This window comes from Lissotriton vulgaris, chromosome 9, assembly GCF_964263255.1.
Source record: "Lissotriton vulgaris chromosome 9, aLisVul1.2, whole genome shotgun sequence".
Taxonomy (NCBI): Eukaryota; Metazoa; Chordata; class Amphibia; order Caudata; family Salamandridae; genus Lissotriton; species Lissotriton vulgaris.
Window position 1 is genome coordinate 1,026,388,781 of NC_141697.1, and position 10,580 is coordinate 1,026,399,360.

Sequence of the window (10,580 nt, forward strand, 5' to 3'; positions counted from 1 at the left end):
TGGGCGGAGGCACCATGGCACCTCCTCCTGCTTCAGGCTGGACGGGGCAGCCCTACACCATGCTGATATTTTCGTCCGTGGTCCTTGCAGAGCTCTCTGCACTTTGATGGAAATGTTTGCTGCTCCAGTCTCAACCCCAGACGGGCAGAAACTCTCTCTGCTCTGGCCTGGGGAAAGGCTGAGGGGGAGTGGCAGGCTGAAAGGACCAATTGTCCATGTTCAGTAGACAGAGTAGTGAGGTGCTGCTTTCTATATTGAAGAGGGATGGGCTGTTAAAATAAATAAGTGGCAAGGTTGATGCTCATATGAAGGAACCACCACAATCCCTCCCTAATAGAATAATGTGTGAGATTTCATGTACAAAATACATGCTTGCAGGCTTTAAGACAGTTAAAGGCCCCACAGGGTCTACTGGCTTTAACTTATACGTTTCACTTTAAATATTTCAAGCTTACCACCTTAGTTGTAACTTTTTATAAAAAACAGATCAGGCATATGGCGTCATTTATCTTTATACACAAAGATTCTCACAGAGCAAATCTTCTACCCTCATCGTCTGTCAGAAGGGGTAAGCAAAAGCCTTGCTGCTGTGGTAATCTATGAGATTCATTGTAACAAAATGCCCATCAAAAGGCATAACACAGGATAATAACCACTCTACTGCTTCATGACCCTTGGCTTTAACGTATGCTTTTCACAATAAATAAGTTAGGCACACTGCTTTTGTTATAAATTTGCATACTATGGAGATCTGGCATATGGCATCTGATATTACATTTCACAGTGACTTAACCAGTCCTATTGCCTTTATTATTTATTTTTATTCTTCAATAACTCAGGTCTAGTGATTTGAGCATTAGTGTTCCCAAAAGAAAACTAAAAATCAAAGTTATAAAATATCAAACATGTCCAAAACGTGAATGACAGTTCAGCAGGCCAATGGATAAAGTCCTGTTAAACAATAACCCCTCTAAGGATGTATGTTATGTATGATTTAAAAAAATATATATAAAGCAGTAGTCTGCTGGACAGCTAAACCTGTCACAAAAGCGAGACCAAAAAGGGAGCTTTTTCTGTCCATTAGTAGATGGGTGATCAGAGGTAAATGAAGGTAAAAGGAACTGGAAGTAAATGGAGCTGATGAGACTGTAGTAAGCCTGTGAAAATAAGACCCAAAATTGGCCCGGACTGATGCTATACCACAAATATCAAATCCACCATTAATGTAATGTATCCTGACTTTAGGGACGTCCCGTTTGGCTAATTGATTAGTGCCCTTTGAAGCTCCGAACTATTGAAGCTGCATTGTAAATCACCATTATTTATGCCATTAGTATAAACGACCTAAAGGCTTACTCACTGGATCTGTTGCACCATATTCCACCCCTGTATTGCATTCTCAGGCAGCCACCACAGAGTTCAGCCTTTTCATTGTTGTAAAAACCTAAAGGGCAGCATCTGCCATTAACAATGCAAGATGGGTAAATAGCCCATTATACCAGATTATTCTTCTGGCTGATTTCCATCTATGCCTATTAAGGAATTCATCTCTGATAATGACCTGCCGTTTTGATGGCGTTCACTTGAAATGTTAGATTACTTGTTAATATACGTCTTTATGCTTTGCTTCACAGCTCTGAACAAAGGTCGGTGGTTACAGCATCACAGTCGAGGTTGATGTATTCTGTTTCTATCCTGGATCTGGATTTTAAGCCATACGACAACATCCCGTACCAATACAAGCGCGACAACAAGATTGTGAACCATTACCTGAAAAGCCTACAGACCAAAGAAGATCCTCTGTCAAATTACTTACTGGAAAATGAAGAGTGCACATTAGTTCTTCAAAAAGTATGACGGAACTGGTGCAGTTGAAATGCTCTTAAAAATGAGGGGTATCCTGCTGCATGGTTTACAAAATGATATTGGCATCGGCTCAAGAGGTTTGGTCTCCTTTGCTTCAGCTTGAAGGAATTGATGTACTGAAGTACCTTTGTATGGACATGAGGATTGGAGACTCCTCAGACCATCTTCAGACACTGCCCAGGAAACTTGTAAATATGTATAGCGAACTCTTATAACACAAGTGTGCCATGAATTGCAACAGCAGGGTTTACTGAATGCTCACAAGGGGAAGTTGCGATTCGATTTTTTAAAGATGATTCTGTATGCACGGTTGTTAATGCCATGGATTGCATTTAGTCTCTTTTTTTCCACCTGGGTTGAATTTCTCAGCCTTCTGATCTTTAGGTACCAGGTAGGTCGCACTGGCCTATTCATTCCAGTTATTACCTCGGAAAATAGAAGTTGTGTACAGAAACGTCTATTTCTGGATATAACTTATGTCGTCTACTGGAATGTTAGTCCCATTCATGGTTTACCCTCGCTGTGGGTTAAAACATCCAAAATAATCAGCCCTTTATTCTTAAATTATATTTGACTGCATATCAGGGTTTTAAGTGCTCTTGATTGTTTTATTTATACAGCACTTGCTCTGAAAGGTAATGCGTCTTGGGTTATATCCGATTCCTGCCAGCCACATAACAGTTGCAAAACTGACGCCATAATCTGTTTTTAATACTTCGAAATAATCACGTCATCTACAATGTAACACATTTTTCTGAGTAAGAGGGTTTCTATATTTGTGTTACTTCAAGCATGTGGCAGGAAAATAAACATTAATTATGCTCGTTGAGGAATAAAGTGTGTTAGTTTTCATTTTCTTCTCTGTAAAGAGATGTGATTTGACCACCATTGGATCTGTTGATCCTTCGATTTTATTTGTTGAAAAGGTAGACTTGAAGCTGTATTTCTTTCTAGGTAGCATTAGCGCTAGCAAGGCCGTTTCACATTGTTCCCCATGTTTTTTTTTTACAAACATCTATTTACAGTTCAAACCAATAATGTTGCTGACGATTTAACCGTGCAGCAGCGCAAATTACTACTTGAATCGTGTTTTCTATTGCTAATGAAAATTCATCTCTAAAGCTATTAGGAACTTTTTTCTAAAAAAATGATTGCCTGGAGTTTTGATTCCAGTTCATCTTGCGAATTGAGATGTCTTTATATCTTCCCTTAGAATACCTTTTTTTAGACAAGTAAATAACTTTTTTAATTTTTTGGAGGAAAGTATTAAGTCTGATAGAGACTTCTAGCCGCAGATTCTTTACCATAAAATTATCCACAGGCGTCAAACTGGATCTGGAATTTCTTTTTGAGCAGTACCCCTGCACACACTGCTTTGGTGTCGTCCACGCCGGAAATGATGTTTGCTGTCCCTGTATAGGCACCACCTAGGCACGTTGACGTCAGTTCTTTTATTTCCGCACCAGTTAGTCGAGATCCAGGAAGAGCTACCCTTTAGTCACTTTTTAAATTGGCTTTTTATTTGATGTTTCGTTTAAATTATTTATGAGGTTTTATCTCCTGGTGCGGCATAAATGTTGTCAAAGCAGTGCTTAATTTGAGCTGGTGGTTTCCGGTGCTCAGCACCTGCACATAATAATCAACACTAGCGCCTTTCATGAGCACCAGTTAAGGACACATTTGTTTATGGTAGGCATGAGAAAATGAAGTGATTTGACCAGAATCACAGGATGTTGAACTAACACCAACACTTGAACCTGGTTCCCCAGCTCTATAGTCGGCAGCTCTGGCCATTATGGCGCATCCTCTCCCCACGTTTGTGGTTAGTAGTTGGTTCTGTATTAGACAGCGCTAACCAGATAAATGAGCTGGTGCAAGCTGCCACATGACTAAAGTGCAAGCACATTTTTACAAATTAATCACTGCGTCGAAGTTCAAGCCACTAATCCATGGCCTATGGTGCTTCGAACGAGACCATGACCCAAAGGCCTGTCCCGACTGCAATCAATGCACTCAAAAGCTTTGAGGGAGCAATACCTCAAGCTCCTGGCGGATTGATGATCGACCCTCGAGAGGAAGATCCCGGGCGTGGTCGCAGAGTCTGAGGTAGTCTTCACACTGCAAGTCGTAGAGCCAGTCAGGTAAGTCTCGGTCCCAAAAGAAGCGTGCTTCATCTTCACCTCGTTCATTGGCTGGCAAGACGAGGGAGCATCTCTCAAGGCCTGGCCACGTGACTGGGCCAGAGCCTTCGATGACTCTGCACCACCCTGCATTTCCAGGAGCCGGAGTGCCCTCGCTCAAATTCAGGAGTTTTATGAGGCCATGCAACTCCTATTTGAGTTGCCCATTCCCTCTGGCGTGCCTTCGGGCCCTGCGGGTTCGGGAGGGGCCCCTACTGGATCCACGCTGGCGGCTCCGGTGCCAATTTTGGATCCAGAGGTGGATCTGGATCGGTGCTGGTCGTGCCATGTGAACCTTACCCGGCGCTGATCCCAAGACTGACGCTTCCTGTGACGCAATCCCCATTCTCATCCCCGACTCTGACATAGCTGAAGGAACGTCGTCTGACGCTGGCTCTGGCACCAACTGGAGCCATGCCTTCCAGGCTAGACCCTGAGCTCTATTTTTATGGGCTAGGAATTTGGGACATATGGGAGGGCTCACTGGACCCTTGAGAATACCAGCCCAATGACTCCTTGAACTGGTGTGAGGATCTGGGTAAAGCCAGCAACAGGATACTTCTCCAGATAATGGCCTACTTTCTCTCTCTACCATGGCTGCAGTGGAGGGAGCTTCATTTACAATGGTTGTGCGGAGGGTTGCTGAAGTCCTTGACCTTAGCTTGCCCTCGGTGGCAGTCAAGACTAATGTTTTGATGCTTCGGCTCAGAGTGTCCCCATCCTTCCTGCTTCTCCATTTATTGAAGTGCAAACTGCTGTCCTGTCCAGTTAATGAAGTGCATACTGATGTCCTGCGTGGGACCGGTTCCAAGCCCAGCACTGGGGCTCCTGTTAACAGGACAATTGCCCACTGCCCTGCTCCAGAGGACCCAAAATTCCTCACGGAAACTCCACCCTCAGAGAGCTTGGTGGTCCAATCCTCCACTTCACATGTAAATCCTTGTGCTTTTCCAACCGCCCTCTCCCCCCGGATCTAGAATCCAAGAGGCTGGACAATTTAGGCAAGAAAATGTTTTCTCCCAGTAGCCTGGCTTTGTGTTCAGTGAACACTACATGCCTTTTGGGCCGCTATTCCCACGCTCTGTGATATACAGTTGCGCAGGTGCTGCCTATGGGCCTAGGGCAGGAGGCTCGGGACGCGCTCGCTGTTGCAGATGGGAGCGATTCAGCAGAGTTAATCCTTAGATGTGGACTAGACACCACCGCCGCACTAGAAAGAGTGGTTTTGTTGACATTAGCCCTGCAACGCCACGCCTGGTTGAGTACTGCTGGCTTTTCTGGGGATATCCATTCCTCACTCATTGACGTACCCTTGTATGACTTCCATCTCTTCTCAATCAAGCCTGTTTCGACGGTGGAGTGCTTTAAGGACAGTGGGGCTACTGCCATGTCCTTGGGCTTTTCTGTGGCCGCTTGTCGCCCTCAAATCTGCCTTTTTCTCCTTTCATGGCCACAGAAGGGGCATGCAACTGCTTCCTTACCCACCCAACAACTGCTTCCCGCAATCTTTCCAGCCTCTGAGTGGCCTTTGACACGATTCCTACCGGCCCCATGGATCCAGTAGCCAGCTGCTGGGTCTGCCCGTTTACCATCATGAGCAGCTCGCCATCACCTCCCCCACTGGCAGCCCTTAACATCAAACAGATGGATGTTGCTGATTGTTGGAGGACTTACTCTCTCCACTTCTAGACTTCCCCTCCCTCCCTGCCACGTAATTACGACAGGCGACAATGACCACCTTTCTCTTCTCTGCCAAGAAGTGATGGCTCTTTTGGCCAAAGGAGCCATAGAAAGAGTGTTGACACCCGAAGTGGGTCTTAGTTGTTATTGCCGCTACTTTCTGGTGCCCATGGAGGACGGGCGCCTTTGTCTTATCCTATCCTAGTCCTGCGCTCTCAACTTCTTCATCAAGAAGGAGAAGTTCAAAATGCTCACTGTTGGTGAGGTCCTCTCTGTCCGGGACCCAGGAGACTGGATGGTAGCGTGTGACTTGCAGGATACATATTTCCATATTACTGTCCTGTCTGCCCACAGGTGTTACCTGTGGTTCGCGGTGGGCCACAAGCACTTTAAGTTCGCCGTGCTTCCCTTTGGCCTCACTGGTGCTCCCGGGGGGCTTACCAAGGTGACGGCTGTGGCTGCAGCTCTTCTGCGGAGATCAGGGGTACCAGTCTTTCTGCACTGTTGAAGGATGTCTCTCACCAGGTTGTCATCTCCCACCTCCAGACTACGGCGGACCTCCTGGATTCGCTGGGGTTCCCCATCAACATGCCGAAATTGCACCTGACTCCCTCTCAGTTGCTCCTTTACATTGAAGCTGTTTTGGATATAATGCAGGTATGGTCCTATTCTCCTGAACAGCGAGTCCAGGATATTCAGGCTACGATACTGCTGTTCCAGCCTATATCCTGGATTGCAGTCATACAGAGTCTGAAGCTGCTGGGCCTCATGGCTCCGTGTCCTGCTAATGACACATACCTGATGGCAAATGCGGGCTCTGCAGTTCGAGCTGAAGTTCCAGTGGGCGCAGCATCAGGGGAATCTCTCCAATATATGCTCTAGATTTCAGAAGGAACTGTGAAAGATCTTCAGTGGTGGTTAACAAACTGCAATTGTATCAGTGGAAGACCCCTTTCCCTTCCCCAACCAGATCTCACAAAAGTGACAGATATGTCACTTTTTAGATGGGGCAGCAATCCGTGAGAGGAGGAGATTAGGACTCCACATCAACCTGTTGGAGCACCAGAAGATCCGCTTGTCATTAAAAGCAGTTCTACCCTCCATCCAATAAAGGCTCGTGCAAGTGTTCGCAGACAACACCACTGCCATGTCGTACTGAAACAAAAAGATCAGTGTGGAGTTGGTGACTCTTAGTCAAGAGGCCCTGCAGCTCTGGACATGGCCTGAACAACAGGGCATATCCCCAGTGGTTCAACATCTGGTGGGTTCTCTGATTGTCAGAGAAGACAAACTCAACGGAAGATGCCTCACGGATCACAAATGACGTCTCCATCCGGAGCTGTTGCAAGGTCTCTTTCAGCAGCGTGGAGAGACTTGGTTAGATCGGTTTGCCACCTACGAGAGCACACAATGTCAGCAGTTCTAGCTGCTGAAGTTTGCAAGGCGGCTCTTGCTTGGAAAGACTATTCATCTCGAGTAGAGCTCGGGGCTCTGGACGCCTTTTTGCCCATACCACTCCTAACTTGAGTTCTCGAGAATTTCAGGAACAACAAGGCTCAAGTCACCTTTTGGATCTGGACTGGGCACAGAGAGTCTGGTATCCAGAGCTATGGAGCATGGCCATCGGTCCTCAAATCTGGCTCCTACTTCAGGAAAGTCTTCTATTGCAGCAGCAGGGGAGGGAACTCACCAAACCGTTCTCAGGTTCACCCTTTCCCTTGCACAGCAGGGCTCTGCTCTAGGAACTTTGAAGGTCTATCTCTCCGCCATTTCAGCTTTTCTGTGGTTGCCTGATCAGCCATCCCTCTCCCAATACCCTATTGTGAATAGGTTTCTGAAAAGTTTACGATATTTGTTAGCACCTTCTCCCTTTGTTATGCCCCAGTGGGACATAAATCTTGTCCTCACTTTCCTTATGTTTGTTCCCTTTGAGCCTCTGCACAATTGTCCACTCGGGTTCCTTACCAACAAGACAGCCTTCCTGGTTGCAAAAACATCTGCCCCGAGGGTCAGTGAACTTCAGGCCTTGTCATCTAAGCCTCCTTTTCTTAAAATCTACCCAGAAAAATTGGTGCTGCATATTAGAGCTTCCTTTTTTCTGAAGGTGGTCACTCCATTTCACCAATAGCGCCTCCCCCATTAGGGTGGAGGAGCATTGCTCCTCTTCTCAGAGTCCAAAGTCGATCCTGAAAAATAAAATGCTAATATACCCGTTTTTTTTGTATTTTATTTTTCACCTTGCTGGCTGCCAGCTGAGCCAAGTCTTAGCAGGGAGGGGCTTCCTGGACAGCAGCTTTAGCAGAGAGGCAGAGTGATAGGCATTGCAAGTGCGCATGTCGGTTTGTCTGGCTGTCCTATTACCGCCAGCCCGACATTCGCACTTAGATCTCTCCAATGTGAGCTGTGTTGCACAGCCGGGTGGAGAACAGGCATAGGCTCCTAGGTCCTGAGTGAGCACCAGACCAGCCTGCTCCTTCCAATCCTGGCGCTTCTCTCATGCTAGGTAATATTTATACCAGCATGAGAGCAGCGTCTGAATTGGCGTAGGGGAGCTCACTAGAGGCTGGGACCCTGTGTACCAGCCCATGGACTTCCGGGACAGGAACAGAGCACCAATGTGGCAGCCACTGGGTAAGTACTCTTTTTAATTTGTTTGTTATTCTCCCTCATGCTGCCTCGCTACTTTCATTTGACAGCAGCAGCCACTGCATTTTACATAGGCCAATCCATCACTCCACCTATTTTTTGGGCTCTTCCTCATCCTTCCAAAGAAGAGGAGCCACTTCACCGCCTGGACCCAAAAAGAGGGTTGTCGTTCTACCTTGATAGCAGGCAAGAGTTCTGGGTGGACGGCCATCTCTTCGTGAGGTATGCCAGAGTAATGAAAGGACGGGCCATATAGAAAAGTACCATCTTGTGATGAATAGTTTTCTGTATCAAAATCTACTATGGCTGAAAAGCAACCCCATGAGGGTTTGTGTGCTCATTCCACCAGAGTTAAAACTGGATCTACTGCGTTAACTCGAGGAATTCAGGTCCCGGACTTCAGCCAGGCAGCGACGTCAGCTGTATGTTTACCAAACACAACTGCCTGGACAGTCAGGTCCATAGGAGATGGACCTATTGCGCCCACGCCCCTGCAGGACTTCCTCGTGTGAAATAGGTATGCAAGGTATGCAAACCCACATCAGGGGTGGTAGTGCTTGGGTATTTATTCTAAGGTAAGGAATCTGCAGCTAGAAGTCTATCAGATAAACAAGGTGTTTACCTTTGGTAACATGTTATCTGGTAGAGACTCTAGCCGCAGATTCCTTACCGACCCACTCATCCTCCCCCTCTGTGAACAGATTTCTAGGGACAGGGTTTTCCCCTTTCAAGGCCCTAGTTTTCCACACCAGTGGTCAGTGTACTTTGTGGCTGTATGTTTTTAGTGCGGAAAGCTGTGAAAAGTAACTGACATCAACCCATCTTAGTGTTGCATATATAGGCACCCAAAACGATACCGGTACGCAGGAGTACTGCTCATGAAAAAAATTTCAGAATGCAGTCCTGACGGCTGGGGATAATTCTAAGGTAAGGAATCTGAGGCTAGATAGTCTCTACCAGATAAGGCGTTAACAAAGGTATGCAACTTGTTTGTTAAGGACAATTGAGGCTTTTTTCCTCTGTTGAGCATTGGTATTTATTTTTTGTTACCAGTTTCAAGATGTAGTTGTTAACCATAATTACTAGGTAAGAATGGTTATTGTTTCCTCTTCTATTTGCTAACACGGTTCCCTGTTTGACTTAAGAATCAGTCTGCAGGAAAGTTCACATTCATATGTGTACAAATCTTAGATTGGACGACAACTTGTTTTTGGTTTTTTGGAACTCTATTTGTGTACTGGTAGCAGCAGTTTATTTTATTGCTGTTTTGTTGTATTTCTAACTTACAAAGTTGCTGTATTTTTTTGGGGGGTACTATGTCATCTTTATAATTTGAGTGGCAGGTCTGACACCTACACAAGAAAAGCTGTGATAACTTATAAAATTGCTAATTATTCAAACACCTTTCAGAAAGTGAAATTCTCATGCATTGTGTTTTTTTTAAAAACTTTGATCATTGGTCTTCAGGGCCACTGCACACAATATTCAAAAGTGTATTTACCTCAGCTTTATTATACAAGCTGGTTGCCCTTCAAGACTTTTGTGTTCAATATTTTTTAGACTTGGGTAATCGCGTTGACAGGCCAGGTAAATAATCTTGGAATAACATCTATAATATGCATGAGTCAGAGAGAGATGGTAAGATGTACCTTTACTATGCAGTCAAATTCTTCACTGCTGCGATTTAGGTGGGAATGGTCTTCACTTGCCCACCTTCTGACTCCCTGGATGGTTCGGCTGATGGTGGACAAATCACTTCCATCGGCACATTCATATAAGGGCTGTTCCCTAAAAGAAAAGATGTTTCCCCCTTACGCACAAGGTATATTTGGACTGCCTTTGGAAAGAGGAGACTTGAGAATTTGAAAAGCCATAATACCCCTGACCCCTTCTATCTTCTGCACCACAGAGTATGCTACATATACATCCATTTTAGACCTCTCAGCCCACCATAAGAGGTGTAAAATGCTTGAAAGGTCACACATAGTCAGCGTTCTTCAGTCATATTGTACACTCTAAAGGCATGTAGTATAGTTCCTATATTCTCAATAGGCTCTGTGCATTGGAATAATATATCCTATAGATTAGACGTAGGTCGACTAGGTCTCTATCGAATATACTAAATTTAAAAGTGAGTGCCAGCTAGCTCAGAGGTCAATAGAAACTTTCTCAAATTCACAAGAAGGGATTAGTTTCTGACAACCGCTT

At 45.4% G+C, this 10,580-nt stretch overlaps 1 protein-coding gene across 1 annotated transcript in view; it reads left to right on the forward strand.

The window, feature by feature from the left end:
- IPPK (inositol-pentakisphosphate 2-kinase) overlaps positions 1-2,703 on the forward strand; it is a 311,737-nt gene extending 309,034 nt beyond the window's left edge. The window contains exon 13 of the mRNA XM_086938932.1: positions 1,635-2,703. Coding sequence (XP_086795058.1) covers positions 1,635-1,857 — 223 coding nt within the window. The 3' untranslated portion in view covers positions 1,858-2,703. The remainder of the gene's footprint in view (positions 1-1,634) is intronic.
- Positions 2,704-10,580: the final 7,877 nt, after the last annotated feature.